The sequence below is a fragment of the Cupressus sempervirens genome, chromosome 8 (assembly GCF_028749045.1).
Source record: "Cupressus sempervirens isolate cs-2001-9-10 chromosome 8, ASM2874904v1, whole genome shotgun sequence".
Lineage (NCBI taxonomy): Eukaryota > Viridiplantae > Streptophyta > Pinopsida > Cupressales > Cupressaceae > Cupressus > Cupressus sempervirens.
In genome coordinates this window covers 48,081,987-48,098,179 of record NC_143125.1, presented here as the reverse complement: position 1 = coordinate 48,098,179, position 16,193 = coordinate 48,081,987, and the positions used below count along the sequence as shown (strand labels likewise).

The window sequence follows — 16,193 nt, the reverse complement described above, 5'->3', positions numbered from 1 at the left end:
ATGGAAGAGACAATGTGGTTGATGCGGTCATCGGTTAAGCCAGAATGGATGGGTGACATAATCCAAATTTTCGCCTGTGATGCCTAGACTGGGGTTTGGGGTGCAGAAGGATGGGTGGAGGCAAATCTTTGGTGCCCAATGATGCAATCCAACCATTCTTGGTTTAGAGTATGTCATCTTGCATAGAGGAGCAGATTTCTCGTGCAATGAAAGGGTGGGCAATGTTGAAAGAATTTGTTCAAAAGAAAAGGAAGAAGCTGAGACTGAATGTGCCAAGAAGCATGCAATTGGTAAATTGACGGCAAGAAAAGTTGTGAGAGTGATACCCACTCCAAAGCGTAGGGCACATAAGTGGATAGCGAGCAGAATTCTTGTTCTTGAAGACTGGACACTAACTGCGGAGGTGAAGCGAACAAAGAGGTCTCATGTTGGTGAGGTGGATAAGACTGGTTTTGTTTAAATTTGTTTCGATTATAGAATTGTCTTCTATATGTAATGGAGTATAGCTGCTTGTAAAAAACTCTTGGCTTGAAATTTGTTATCGACTTGATTTTAGTAGGTGCCATGTTTTGGTTTAAATGTGATATAAGTATTAAGCAGAGATAGTCTGTTCAAAGTCATTTATGGTTGCATGAAGATATGTCCCCCATTTTGTAATTAAGATATATATTTTGAAGAAGTGGGATAGGGTTAATGGGAAGAATGCTAGAATGGAAGGAATGCATGTCGGGAGTTAGGTTTTGTTTCATATGCAAGCAGCCTCATAGAGGTAAAAAGACAAATTTCTCAGATGTAATACCTTTATTATTAATAGAAACCATATAATTACAGATATAAAAAAATATAAGGTTTATAATACCTTTTATTTAAAAAACTAGAACTTTGTACAAAAAATATTAATATTTATGTTTATGAGTTGTCCTAATGTTGCAGATGTAGGAGAAACAAAAAGTTCAAATCTTGTAGGGATAGGTTATGTATGCCTTGTTTGTAGCATAATTTTGTGCTTGAATAGAATATGGGGGTAATCCTATATTATTATAAGCCATTATAAATCCGAAAACAAATTGGCCAGCCAAAATCCAAATCAGAACTGACAATGTAAAATAAAAGTTGAAAATTGAAATTATGCAACAAAGATTTGATGGAATGTTGTCATTGATATCAAGATGTCATTAGTATGAGGTGTCTTGAAGGCAAACTATATGTGAATACACAAGCTCTTAAAGGAAAAGATGCACAAAGGACCAAACAGAAATATACATTGTCTTATATAAATTTAATAGATTCACAGTCTTTGATCATAATACACTACAGCAATCAGTAAACTAGAATACTAGTTCATACAGTATTCACAAGAATAAATATATATAGATAAGTTTCAGGGATGTTATGTTACATACAGCAGCAGTAATTAAATTGTTCCAACAGAATGATGGTACAAACATTGGTGATAACCTTCAGCACAATAACAGCAAGTCCGAGTCAAGGAAGTAGTCTATAGGAAGTCTCCATTGCAAGATATATGAGACACAGATATTAATGAAGAACAGTGCATGAGTATGACCATAATATTTAATGATTGTCACAGCAACATGATACCAAGTTACCAAATAGCTTCTAGTTAAACAAGTTGAACCAACTGTTGAAATGAAGTTTACATCATCCTAAAGAAGACAACTTCTATTTTTGCAGTGACATATATCCAGACACGGGCATAGGTAACAAATCTGCATATGCAATTTTTAAAAATCGTGAATCTATGGTAGATGTTTTGAAACCCAACTGAAGTCATGAAGAAGTTATTATAAAAGAGTCAATATAAATATATGCATCCTGTGCACTTGTAAGGAAATCATACACATAGGGCCTGATGTATTATCCTGAAGATTTAGTGCGTATTCATCTGGAACAGACAGACCCAACCACGAAGACTTACAAAATCGCAGAGGTTCCATTTGATCATACAAGTTGTCATCGGGAATCATTCAGAAACTACGTGTAAACAATAGAAGGAGCCAGCCCGAATGATTATTGTCTTGAGAGTGATTACCAAAAACATAAATACCATACTTGGAATTAATATTATCGATAAGAATAATGACTCTGGAATAAACAAAGACAAACGGAAAGGGCAGTGATATTTCAAATATTAATATACCAGGTAATATGCGTTATCAAGTGCCCGATAAACAGCAAGTGTAAGAAACAGTGAACAGTCAAGTTAAATTTGGAGTGTATATCCAGTGCGTTCATTACACATATACAAAAAGAAATTGTGGATATAGTGTCAGATAAGAATGAAGTTTTTCAGCCCAAGAAGTGTTGGTGATGACGTATGGGTGGCTTGAATATTTTTTAAAAATAAATAGGGTTTGTGTAAAAGTATTATTGTGTGCATTCGGGCATGAAGATTTTTTAATGATTAAAAACGTTAAAAACTATTGTGTAAAAAGCAGTTTTTATGTTAAATGTTACTAATACAATTGTCAGGAGGAGTCATTTATTCTAAAGAAATATGACTCTTCGAAATGTAAAGTCACATCCTCCATTTGAAAGAAATAACTTTTCATTTGAAAGGTCACATCTTCATAATGAACAATATATAAATAATTGAAGTATTATGAGCAAAAAGAATGAAGTTAGCAGCTTGAGAAGCTGGGCAGATGAGCAGAAATAAATATATTCAGATATCCCTAATCTGATATATTCAATCAGAGTTAGTGACGAAGAATGAGGAGTCCAAAATTATATATCAATTGAAGAGGGACAGGCTGACTTCAAAGAGAAAAGAAATTACATAGTTCCATCATCAGTTGTAAAAGCAACAAAGAACAGAGGTGGAGTTTCAGATTTAATATCAGAAGTGGGAGTAGGTGCTTCCAATGGGTTGAAGCCTACGAACTGTGGAGTTGTAGCTTCCAGCGGGTTGGTGCTCGTAAAATCGAGGTTGGAGCCTCTTGTAGATTGGATCCTACAAACATTTTGTAAAAGAATTCAAAGTTTATTAAAGCAATTATTTGCCGTGGTTTTCTCCCGCATTGGGTTTCCACGTAAAATTGTGTTTTTGTGTTAAGTGCATAATTGTTGGTTTCTGTATCTAAAAATAATTATTTGGATAAAAGTTTAAAATTGGCAAAAATATTAATATACTGATTCACCCCCACTCTCCACCCACCCCCCCCCCCCTGCTCAGTAAATTCTGTGCTCTTCAAGATTGTCACTCAAGTTTTGATTTGAGTTTTATGTGCATTTTGTCTATAAGGTTGTATTAAACTTTTAAACTGAATTAAACTGAAGACCAATGATGAGTTTTATATAAATACTGTGATATATCTTAGCAAGAAACTTTGTGTGCTTTTAAGTGTTAATTTTTCTGAGATGTTGAATTTTATGGATGTCTGTTTTGGTTAGTTTATTTAACCATTCTTGTGTACATGGATCTGTTGATCTCAGTTTTCAGCGAATTAGGAAGCATTTGGTGATCTAAATTTCTCTTTCAATTGCAAGTCTTAATCATAAGAAAAACTTAGTTTGTGAAGAAGAAACTTTCAGGTCTTGTACTCAACTTCCAAGACCCAAAATGACAAATCAAAGTTCTTTTTCAGGCATTTCTTTTATGCAAAACCCACTGATGATCAAATCTTTAATTTTAGGACTCAGGAGTAGTGTTTAGTTTTCAGATAGCTTCACCTAATAGTTTGAAGAGAGATTTCTCTTTATATGGCATTCAATGTTGTATTGTCTCAAAAGAAACAAATTCAAATGCCTAACACAATTCAAACAGTCCAAATTGTTGTATCTCAAACAAGCAGTGTAAGAAAGCATCTAGATTCATGGACATCAAACAGTTTTCCAACCAAAAAATGAAAATAATAATAATTCGACAACCGACAGAAAAAATAGTATGATCTGAACAAGCTATTTAGCACTGTAGGAGGTAACAATTAATTCTATATGGGAAAATAAGAATAACCTACATTCAATATTAATGACAATGATAATGCTACAGCTCCACGTAGCCCTGACCATATGAGAATAACTGCCTCTTTCCAATCTATACCATAACCAAAATATTTCAATCCTGGATATAGTATAACAACAACTACCACTCGGGATAGCTGTAGGAAAATATAGAGAATAGCAAGATCTCCCCAAGATCCACCTGCATTTGCATTTGCAAGCAAACAGTCTTATCATAATATAAAATGATATTAACATATTGCTGAGGTTAATTGATGGAGATAAAAGATTATAGTATGTACTCCTACTATTATGGGAGAAATACCAAATAAAGAAATATTCTACTTTAACTTTAAACACATTTTTTTCATGGAAAAACATCATTGATATATGTTATTAATCTAAGAAGGGTTCAAAAATCAAGGAAAATATAGAATCAATTATTATGCTAAAACTCTTTCTATATCATCTGTATTTATCTTACAAGGTGACTAAATGCGTACATTGTAGCCTATAACAACATACCGTACTTAATCAGTTGATATAAAATGGGTTTGCCAGATGAAAGATTCACATCTGAGCATTTATAAGTTTCAATGGTCAATTGGACGATGCCATTTAACACTAGTTAGTAATAATGTAACCAATACTAATATTATCACCAGACCCATTTGCTGATTGAGTTATTTTAAATGTACTGAGAAACAGAGCAAATGGCCTAACCTTTAATGTTACCGCTACGAAGCATGCTTTCAGCAATCACCACTCCACTGCAAACATTTCAACATTAAAACATTGCATGAAGTCAATAACAATTATAATGTTCTTGGAAAAGTCACAACTTCAATATTATACTGATTGGAAAAAATTCTATGAATTCAGATGTGATTAGGAGACTCCACATAGAATTGATCATATACAACTAATATTGGTGGAAGTACCCACAGATGAAGCTTTGTAAATAGTTGTTACAATACTTCATATGTATTTATCTACCATATGAAAATAAAATATACATAAATGTATCCAATCTTACATAATAGAAGCCAAGCTGTACTTGAGTTATTGTCATTGATGTCAAAGGGCCAAATTGAGTGAGTGATTTATCTTGGCATCCAAATAGATAAGGTAATTTAAATATTCATTTGCATAAATATACAAGCAATTAGTTTCCTACATGGGCTGACCCGTTCATGTCTTGCATTTTCCTCTCTTCGGATTTGAATAAATTTGCCTGGCGGGACCCCCTTCATTATAGTGCCCTATTTTGGAGTTTATAAACATAAAAAGAGGCGAATTAAGTAAGTGATTTATCTTGGCATCTAACTAGATGAGGCACTTTAAATATTGAAGCATGAAGCAACAGATTTCTTCAGTGCCTAGGGAAAAAACCTGAGTAAAGACATAAAGTTCTACAGATGCAACCCTCCATTACCCTTTACAGATTCAGTTTCGCAGTAGCATAAGTGGTTTGCACGACATAGGAAAGAAAATTCAGGTGTTAAATGCAGTATAAGAGGAAGGAAATAAACCCTCGCCAGTAGCCATTATCACTAAGTAACAAGAAGACTGAATATGGGCATCTGGAAGCCTAAAGGCATTTAGTTTCATCCCTGGATCCATTCTAAATACTAGGACATCTAGTGATTTATATCAATGATTTGTTTTGTAAACTATCATGGTTATCAAAAGAAAAGAAAAAATTGTTATAAGCTTTGCCCACATTATTTTCTGCATCTTTAAGTTGGAGTGTTTCAGATTACCAGTCAGTCAAACAGTAAGCAACTGTACTTCATTGTGATACTCAACATGTGCTACAGCTGATGAAAAAATATGTTAATTCAGGAAAACACAACGCATGTTGAAGTACACTAGCATTTCATACAGAATCTCATAGAAAATGACAAAGCTGAGCTTAATTTAAGGTCATTCTTGAAATTATCACTCTAGTTTCTGCAATTTCTACAGAGTGTAGTTAGCTTCATAGTGAAAAAATGGCATGTCCATAAATGTTAGCTAATTTCATAAAGCAAGAGGTCTCCATTTTTCCCTAAATTTGTTCATTTATTTTGCAACCATGCATGGCTCATGCCCAACCAAAGGAAAACCCCCCATATTCTGAAAATAGATTACAAAAGAGAATTATATCAATGGCTCCCCCAAGAATGCCAGACATAAATGAGTCAATAATGCCATGACCACCCCAAGACATGAGCTCCTCCATAAAAAACCCTAGAAGAAACAACTCACAAACTTTCCATGAAAGACGAAATCTGCATCACTTATGTTCCCCTCAACATGAGTAGATATAGCACTACCGGCTTGTACAGTTTCTGCAAATTCTGAACAACCAAACTTTACAATGCCTTTAAGCTACTTCCTGAAGATGATCTTTTATATATCAGACTTGTATGAAGTGTTACCAAAAGTATAATAACTATTCTAGAACTGTTCTTATCCCTGCAATAAACCAAATAAGGCAGTAATGTAGCGGAGCAGACTTGATTGTGTATTGTGTGTTCTCTAACCTCACTCTTACTTCATACTTATATTGCACCCAAGAGGCTTGTCCTTTCAAAGGACATGTCTCTTTCTAGGTCAGCCCTTATGAATAAACTATTGATTATATTCCATGATCGACGTCTCCTAAAAAACAACATTAGTTAGTCATTATACTAACAACAATCATTCAAAAGAACATTATTAAATGCTCCTAAGGACGCTGCTGATAAGGTTAATCATTTAAGGTTATTAGAGGCAAATCCAACTAAATTCATACATTAAAGGATCTATACGATCTGTAATTCAGATCAGTCATGATTACCAGAGTTACAAAATTAACAATCCCTCTTAACTTGATAATTATACTAAGAGATAGCATGCCTCGCATCATCAATTAAGATGAATAAGTATAGATTGATACTCTATATCTATCTGAATCTTCTAAGCATGTGGTATCATTGAACACATGATACTATCTCATATTACCATACCTGTGATATGACTTATCACTTATACTAGTGATAACAGTATTGCATGGAATGCAACATACAAGATAAAATCCGGAGAATGATTAAATTCTTCATTTATCCAAGTTGTGACTCATAGGTACTGGCAAGCCTATATCACAATATGATCCTAAGTAAAGATCTACCAGTTCATAGGATAAAATTTGAAGAATGATTAAATTCTTCCTCTTTGTCGAAGTTGTGAATCATAGGCATAGAAATGTCTATATCACAATGTGATCTTGAACTCATCCAGATCTAACAGTAGTTCTCTATTGTTCAGTACATTATCTAAGAGATCGTCATCTCTCATAATGCCTTTTATACAAGTGTTCATTATCTTAGAGATCGTCACCTCTTAAATAATGAATACAAATGGTGGAGCCCATAACAGTTAATAGCTTGACAATAATAATTTTAACTACAAATTATTTCATTAATAATTAAAGAATACAAATGTATTATAATTCAACCATACCAAGTCTTTTCCTGAAGTGATCTATCTTCATGAGAGAGAGAGAGGTTTGGTAAGAATATTTGTTGTCTGATCTGCAGTGCAAATGTGTTCTAATTTTACAGTATTCCTATCTACCATATCTCTTACATAATGGTATGGAATTTCAATATGCTTGGACCTGTCAGGAAAAAATGGATTCACAGAAAGCTTGATGGAACTTTGATTATCCCAATGAGTAGTATTAGGATTCATGGGTTGACCAAATAATCCCACAAGTAACTTTCTAAGCCAAACTGCCTCCTGAGAGGCCATTGTTGCAGCAATGTATTCAACTTTTGTGGAACTCTGTGCTACTAATGCCTACTTTCTACATATCCAAGATATAGTCTCTAAGCCTAAACTGAAACAGCATCCTGAAGTGTTTTTCCTATCAGTAACACTTCCAACCCAATTTGAGTCTATGTACCCATGTAAGTCCAAGTCAACTTTCTCATACTTGAGCCCAAGGTTAAGAGTGCCTTGTAAGTATCGCATGATGTGTTTGACTGCAACTAGGTGAATATCCTTTGGCTCACATAAATTGACTTAGAGCATTAACAACATAGCAAATATCAAGTCTTGTATTTACCAAGTACATAAGAGACCCAATCATCTGTCTGTAAAGAGTAGAATCTATGGAGGGTGATTCTGTTGCTTCTTCCTTAAGTTTATGTAGATTAGTCTCCATAGGAGAAGACATAGGTCTACAATTCCACATTCCAAATCTCTTCAAGATGTCTAATGTATATTTTCCTTGATTAAGAATGATGTTGTCAAAGGTCTACCATACTTCCGGTCCTAGGAAGTAATGGAGTCCTAAATCATTTATTTCAAATTCTCTAATTAGATCTTTCTTGCATTGACCTAGAAGATGATCATCACCTGTTATTAGTAAATCATCAACATATAGTATCAAAATTATCATATCATCTTTATCCTTTTTTATAATAGAGATTTGGATCCTAAACTAGAGAGATACTTATCAATTCTTTCATACCATGCCCTTGGACCCAGTTTAGGCCTATAGAGAGCTTTCTTGAGCCTACAAACAAAGACTTTACGATTATGAGTTTCAAATCCTTCAGGTTGTTCCAAATATACCTCTACTATAATCTTTCCATTCATAAATGTTGTTTTCACATCCATCTAATGTACTTTCCATCCCTTCGATGTTGCAATAGCTAGGACTGCCCTTACAGAGGTCTATCTGGTAATTGGAGAATAGGTTTCTTCATAATCAATTCCCTTATTCTAAGGGAATCCCCTGACTACAAATCTAGCTTTATATTTTTCAATGCTACCGTCAGCAACATGCTTGATTTTAAATATCCACTTAGAAGAAACAACAAATTTCCTTGAGGCCTTGGAACAATTTCCCAAACATCATTCTTAATAATGGATTGGTATTCTTCCATCATCGCATCCTTCCAAGCTATATGTTTAATAGCATCTGAAACATTGGTTAGTTCTGATTTAGATAAATCACTCATATTTGTTGCATAACTAGAAAATCTTTTGGGTCTTTTTCTTTCTCTAAAGGTTCCAGATGGTGCAGCAAAGTCTTGTGCTCCATCTATAGCCTTAATAGCCAAAAGTGATCTTTTCTTAGGATTTTGAGTTTCCTCAAGATTAAGATTTTGAATTTTATCTTCAATTTCTTCAATGTTCTCCCTCTAAAACTCAGATTCATGATTTTCTTCAAAACTAGGTATAAATGTAGGATCTTCATAACTTGGGCTCTTTTGAATGCTAAATCTTCTTCAAATGTTACATCCCTACGAAGTTCAATGTTTTTTGACCAGGTATGAAAATTTCGTATGGCTTAGATGTTTCACTATACCCAACAAAAATACCTTTCCTCCTGAAGGGTTCTAACTTAGTTATCTTTTTATTTTGGAACATGTATGTATACTGAGCACCCAAATATCCTAAGATCGCTTATATTTGGTTTAACCTTAGAAAAGACTTATTCAAGAGTTTTATCTCGAAGATGGGAGTGAGGACTTCTATTTGGATATAAACAGCAGTACAAAAGGCTTCTGCCCAAAGATAATATTGTAAATCTTGATCAAATATCATAGCTCTTGCTACTTCTATAATTGTTTTGTTCTTCCTTTCTACCACCCCGTTTTGCTATGGGTTATAAGGAAAAGTATACTCCCTCTCAATTCCTGCTTCTTTACAAAAATCTTGAAATAAGTCTGAAGTATATTCCCCTCCAATATCAATCCTAAGAGTTTTAATTTTGTGTCCTAATAAGTTTTTAGTTAAGGTTTTGAATTCATTAAATCTCTTAAGGATTTCTTCTGATTCTTTACATTTTAATAAGTAAATCCATGTTTTCTTAGAGAAATCATCTATAAAAAGTATATAGTACCAAAATCCTCCAAGGGAAGGAATAGATATAGGTCCACATAAATCTAAGTGGACTAATTCCAAAACATTGTTAGTTTTTCAAGTGCTATCATGAAATGGACTTTTGGTGTTCTTATTACAAGGTAATTGGTAAATACTTGCTTATTAATAACAGAGACCGAAAGGTCAATTTATACAAAAAGAAGAGATGATGTTTCCTTAGGAAACGATCGTAAACAATAGAAACATTCTATTCCAGAGAAAGCAAAAAACGAAAGCAAACTAAAACTAAAGATATTTACAAGATAACCATTAACTAATAATAGACGTCTTATCTATTATTGTAATACCCTCCCTTAATGGTTAATCTAACACACCAAGCTGTCCTCTAAATTTGACAAACTTATCAGGACCAAGAGGCTTGGTGAGAATGTCTGCAGTCTGATCTGAGGTAGGAACATACTGCAGATCTATAGTCCCGTCTTCAACCAGCTGTCGTATGTAATGACAATGAACATCCACATGCTTGGTTCATTCATGGAAGACTGGATTCCGTGCTAACTTGATAACGCCTTCGTTATCAACAAACAGAGTAGTCGGTCCTGCTGGTGACATCTGCATATCCCCAAGCATCCGACGAAGCCAGACAGCTTCACATCCTGCCTTAACAGTCCCTCTATATTCAGCCTCTGTAGAAGAGAGAGAAACTACCTGCTGCTTCTTGCTGGTCCATGTGACTGCACCGTATCCCAAACTGAACACATATCCAGATATTGACTTTTTATCGTCAATAGAGCCTGCCCAATCTGAATCTGTGAACCCACTGAGTTTAGGATTAGAACTCCGAGAATACAGAAGTCCATAATCAGAAGTGCCTTTCACATAACGAAGCACACGCTTTGCTGCCATCCAATGATCAGCCTTAGGAGCTGTCATAAAGCGTGAAATATAGCTGACTGCAAAGCTGATATCAGGCCTAGCAGCAGATAGGTAGATGAGGCTGCCTACTAGTTGCCTATACGTAGTATCATCGACGGAAGGAGAATCAGACTTGGCTGATAACTTGAGACCTTTCTCCATAGGTTTAGATGCAGATTTGCAATCCTGCATTCGGAATTTGTCTAACAAAGCTCTAGCATATTTGGACTGAGAGATGAATATACCAGAACACTGTTGCCAAACTTCAACACCTAAGCAATAATGCATGAGCCCAAGGTCAATCATATCAAAAGACTGGCATAAGTGTTGTTTGATTCCCTGAATCAAAGATGCCGAACTGCCAGTGATGATCAGATCATCCACATAGATAATCAGAAGGATGATGTCACTGTCAGTAGTCTTGATGTACAGATTTGAGTCTGAAGAACTCCTCTTGAAGCCTTGATCACTGAGGTACGTATCAATCTTGATGTACCATGCCCGAGGGGCCTGCTTCAAACCATAGAGAGCTTTTACCAATCTGAGAACCTGATGGTCTTTACCAGCAACCTTGAAACCAGGAGGCTGCGTCATGTAGACCTCTTCATGGAGATCACCATTCAGGAAAGCACTCTTTACGTCCATCTGATGGACCTTCCAGCCAAACTGTGTTGCCATGGCTAGGACTAATCTGATGGTGCTCATCTTTGCAGTAGGAGCAAAGGTCTCCTCATAATCAATGCCCTGACGCTGAGAAAAGCCCTTTGCCACTAAACGAGCTTTGTACTTATCCAAAGTACCATCTGATTTGTATTTGATTTTGTAGACCCATTTGCAGCTAATGGGTTTCTTCCCTGGGGGAAGATCAGAAAGGACCCAAGTGTTGTTCTTCAGCAGGCTCTGGTGTTCAGATTGCATGGCCTGTTCCCACTCTGGAATTCCTTTAGCCTCGGAATATGTTTGAGGTTCAAACACACTGTGAATGTTGGCCATAAGAGCGAAGTTAACAGAATCTATAGTTTTGCTCTTTTTTCGAGTAGTTCTCCCATCAATGAGCTCATCATCATGAAGATCAGCAAGTGTCTTAGCCCACCACTTAAGCCGGAGAGGAGAATGACCAACAGTAGTACTAGGAGATGCTTGATCAGCAGGATCCTGATCAGAAGAATTTGGATCAAACTCAGGTGAAGCATCTTCAAAACGAGGTGATCCTGCAGGAGAAGCCGGAGGTGGCTGTACAGGTATCACTGGCAGGACTGGAGCTATAGGAGCTACTGGAGCCCTCCCATCAGGTGGACCTAATGGAAGCCGAACTCCCAAATCATGAACCTGCATAGGCTGGTCTGCTGGATCAGGAACAGGAGAAACAGGCATGAATGGTCCTCGCTGCTCATCAAAGACTACATCGCGGCTGTATATGACACGAGATGTCTCAACATCAATAAGGCGGTAGGCTTTGTGAAGACTGCTATATCCAGCAACCATCAGTTCCTGACTCTTGGCATCCAACTTGGTGCGTGAAGCATCAGGGATCCAAACAAAAGCAAGAGAGCCAAAAACCTTCAGGTGACTGATTCTGGGCTTGCGACCTGACCAGGCCTCTTCCGGAGTTTTACCTTTGACCACCACTGTGGGTGACCGGTTCAACAGATAAACTGCAGTATTAACTGCTTCTGCCCAAAAACGCTTCGGAACATGTCTGTGTTCGAGCATGGAACGAGCCATCTCGGTGATTGTCCTGTTCCGACGTTCAACTACACTGTTCTGTTGTGGCGTGTGGGGTGTGGTGAACTGGCGTTGGATGCCATGTGTATCCAAGAAGCTGGAGAAAACATTAGAACAAAATTCCCCCCCATTGTCTGATCTAAGAGTAATAATAGATTTCCCAGACTCTTTTTCAACTAAGGGTTTAAACTTCTGAAATACAATAAATGCATCAGATTTCTTTTGAAGGAAATACACCCACATTTTTCTACTGAAATCATCTACAAACAACAGAAAATACTTGTACCCAAGAACAGAAGAGTGGCCATAGGGCCGCAAATATCAGCATGAACAAGCTGAAGTACTTGAGAAGCTCGCCAAGAATCGCCACTGGGGAAAGGTGTGCGATGTTGCTTCCCAGCCTGACATGCGTCACAAACTCCAAGGTGTTGGGTTTGAATCTCTGGCAAACCAAGAACAAGCTCATCCCGAGCAAGTTGTGAGAGATAATGCACATTTAAGTGCCCATATCGCTGATGCCAAAGTGAGCTGATGGAAGATCGCCGAGCAGCCATAGCTAAGTCCTGAGAATCACCAGAATCAGTAAGTCTGAAAAGACTATGATCCTCAAGACCAACTGCAATAGTAGACTTAGTTGCCCGATCAGTGATGGTGCACTGATGTGAACTGAAGGTGACTGCCAAGTGTGGAGAATGTCGCAGCAACTGACTGACCGAGAGTAGATTTAGTTCCATCCCTGGAACGTAGTACACATCAAGGAATATGAGTTTCCTCCCAACAAACTGAATTTGAATGTTGCCTTTACCAACAACCGTGTACTCTTCTCCACCACCAAAGATAACAGAATCTGAATAAGGCTGGTAGTCAGTAAACCAGTCTCTGCGGTGAGTGAAATGTCGAGAGGCACCTGAATCAATGTACCAGGCAGATGACTGTACATGATCTGCAGGTCTTTTAGCCATGAAGGCATAAAAGGCAGATTCCACCTGCTCAGTGTGCTCTGCACTGTTCGCTTTGGGTTGCGAACCTGATTGCTTAGACTGGGCAGCTAAGCGTTTCCGACATGCAACCTTCATGTGACCATACTTGTGGCAATAGTTGCATTGAATGTTCTTCTTTTTGGTACCATCGGACGCTGGAGCAGAAGACTTCTGCTGAGATGGTTGCTGAAACTTGCCCTTATCCTTCTGAAAGGATTTCGCAGCAAAGGCTTGCTCAGTGGAGGTGGAACTGGAGCTGCTACCGAACTGTTGTTTCCACCGATCTTGCTGAAGTAGCAGGGTGCAGAGATCAGTGAACTTTAGATCAACACCAGTAGATGTGATGTTGAGAGTCTCGATAAAATGCTCATAGGAATTTGGTAAACTCCGAAGAGTGATTACCACAATATCCTCTTCCTCCATCTTGCGACCGATGGCAAGTAACTGATCACGGATTTCCTGAATCCGATTCAGGTGTGCCTGGAGCGAGGTGCGCTCATCCATGACAATAGAAAACAGAGTGTTTTTCAGAAAGAAGGCTCTGCTCTTGTCGGAAGTCTCATGAAGACCTTTTAGATGTGTCCAGATTTCGGCCGCTGTCTTGCCGGATGGAATCTGAGAAAGCTGGTCATCAGCTACGGAGAGTTTGAGAAGCATTACTGCCTCTCGATTGTTCAGATCCCATGTATCTTGATCAGGGCCCGGAGAAGTCGGACACTGCTTAACACCCAGAACAAGTTGATCGGTGTTTCGATATTCGAAGATTGCGATGATGTGCTGCTTCCAGGTTCCATAATTGCGACCATTGAATTTGGAATTATGCTCAAGCAGAATATTTGTCAGAGATGCCATGGCACGTTTTTCAATGAAAAACTGTGAAAATCTGTGAAGGCACGTTCTTTGAGGCAAAAATACGGAAGACCCAGAAAAATCAGAGAATGACCCAAAAGAGAGCTCGAAAAACCCAGAAGGAATCTGCTGTCGTTTTCTGAATCCGCTGGCTCAAAAATCGAGGCACAAAAATCGAGGCACCCAGAAAAAACGGACGATAACCCAGTTGAGCTCTCGAAAAACCCACCAAGAATCTGCAAACAAAAAAATTTTTTGACCCCAAAAATTAGGGTTTCGAAAAAAAACGGCCCTAGCTGAAAAAAGCTTGAAAAAACTTCAGATTTCTTGATGAAAAATGGTCGAATCTGCTTCCCAGAGCATGATGACAGAATGAGACGGCTAAGAGCATGAAGATTTGATACAGAAACATGCAGATTTTCACCCCAAAAATGCGAGTCTTCAAAAAATGGCCACGATTTCCATGCGATTTGCAGACCCGTAATTCGGGAATTTCTCCAAGCAGAAAAACCCTAGGTGGGTTTTGGAGAAATTAGCTGAAATAATTTTGGAAAAATTTAAACAAATAATTTCAAGAAGAAATTATAAATTTTTTCGAAAAAATTTAAGTATTTAGCTCTGATACCATATTACAAGGTAATTGGTAAATACTTGCTTATTAATAACAGAGACCGAAAGGTCAATTTATACAAAAGGAAGAGATGATGTTTCCTTAGGAAACGATCGTAAAGAATAGAAACATTCTATTCCAGAGAAAGCAAAAAACGAAAGCAAACTAAAACTAAAGATATTTACAAGATAACCATTAACTAATAATAGACGTCTTATCTATTATTGTAATAGTTCTTACCCAGAGCACATCCTTTGCATATGCTTGAATGGTCTTTATTCAAGTTAGGTAAACCAATAACCATCTTCTCCATAGTTGATAAGGCTTTGAAGTTAAGATGTCCTAACCTTCTATGCGACATTTCGTTTATATCAGAAGCTTCATGAATTAAGGCTTGAATAGGTTCTATGTTTAATTCATACAAGTATCCCTTTCTTTGACCAATCAACTTTGATTTCTTAAATGAAGAGTTCTTAGACCAGGTCATCACTTTACCGTCCATGAATGCAACACTATGTCCATCATCTTCAAGTGTTGTAACAGAGATAGATTCCACTTTATTCTTGGTGCATAGAGTACTCTTTTGAGATGGAGAGAAATACCCGAGTTCAATTTTAAAGTGCAATTCCCAAATCCTTTGACTGAATGATTGAAATTATCACCTATGGTAACTTCGCCATTAACTTCTTCTGATATTGAGCTCAATACTTCTTTGTGTGTTGTAATGTGTCCAGATGATCCACTATCAATTATCCATGCTGTGCTTGATACTTCATTTGATAATGCAAAATACAATACATGTTTCTCATGATCATAGTTTTCTTCTTTCCTAGTAATGTTTGTACAATTTACCTAGTGCTTTGAATTCTCTGGGCAATTAGATCTATAGTGTCCAAATTTTTCACATTTGAAGCATTTTACTTTGGATAATCTTTCTTAGGTTTGTCATTTCTTTGATTACCCTTCTTCTTGAAGTTCTTCTTCTTACCTTTATAGGAATTTGTGTTGAGAACATGAAGTTCTTCATTTTCAGTTTTCAATTTTTCTCCTTTCTTAAGTTTCCTAGATTTTTCTCGAAGACAATCTCCTTTAAGTCTATTGAAGTCAAGAAGATTGTCTTTGGCACTTACTCCTTGTGAGAATGTTTCCCATGAATCCGGTAACCCATCTATAGCCATAAGTGTTAGCTCTTTGTCTTCAATTATGGTCCCTATATTTGTAAGTTCATCTCTTAGACTAACAACCCTAAGAAAGTATAAATTCACAGATTCTCCCTTCTTTATCTGTAC

At 36.9% G+C, this 16,193-nt stretch overlaps 1 protein-coding gene across 2 annotated transcripts in view; it reads right to left on the bottom strand.

The window, feature by feature from the left end:
• Window positions 1-16,193, bottom strand: part of SOS1 (sodium proton exchanger, putative (NHX7) (SOS1)) — a 299,664-nt gene that overhangs the window by 170,336 nt on the left and 113,135 nt on the right. For both annotated transcript variants that reach the window (XM_089796759.1, XM_089796760.1), the window contains exons 12-13: window positions 4,687-4,733; window positions 3,981-4,165 (exon numbers count right to left, since the gene is read on the bottom strand). In XM_089796759.1, the coding sequence (XP_089652885.1) occupies window positions 3,981-4,165; window positions 4,687-4,733 (232 nt within the window). The remainder of the gene's footprint in view (window positions 1-3,980; window positions 4,166-4,686; window positions 4,734-16,193) is intronic.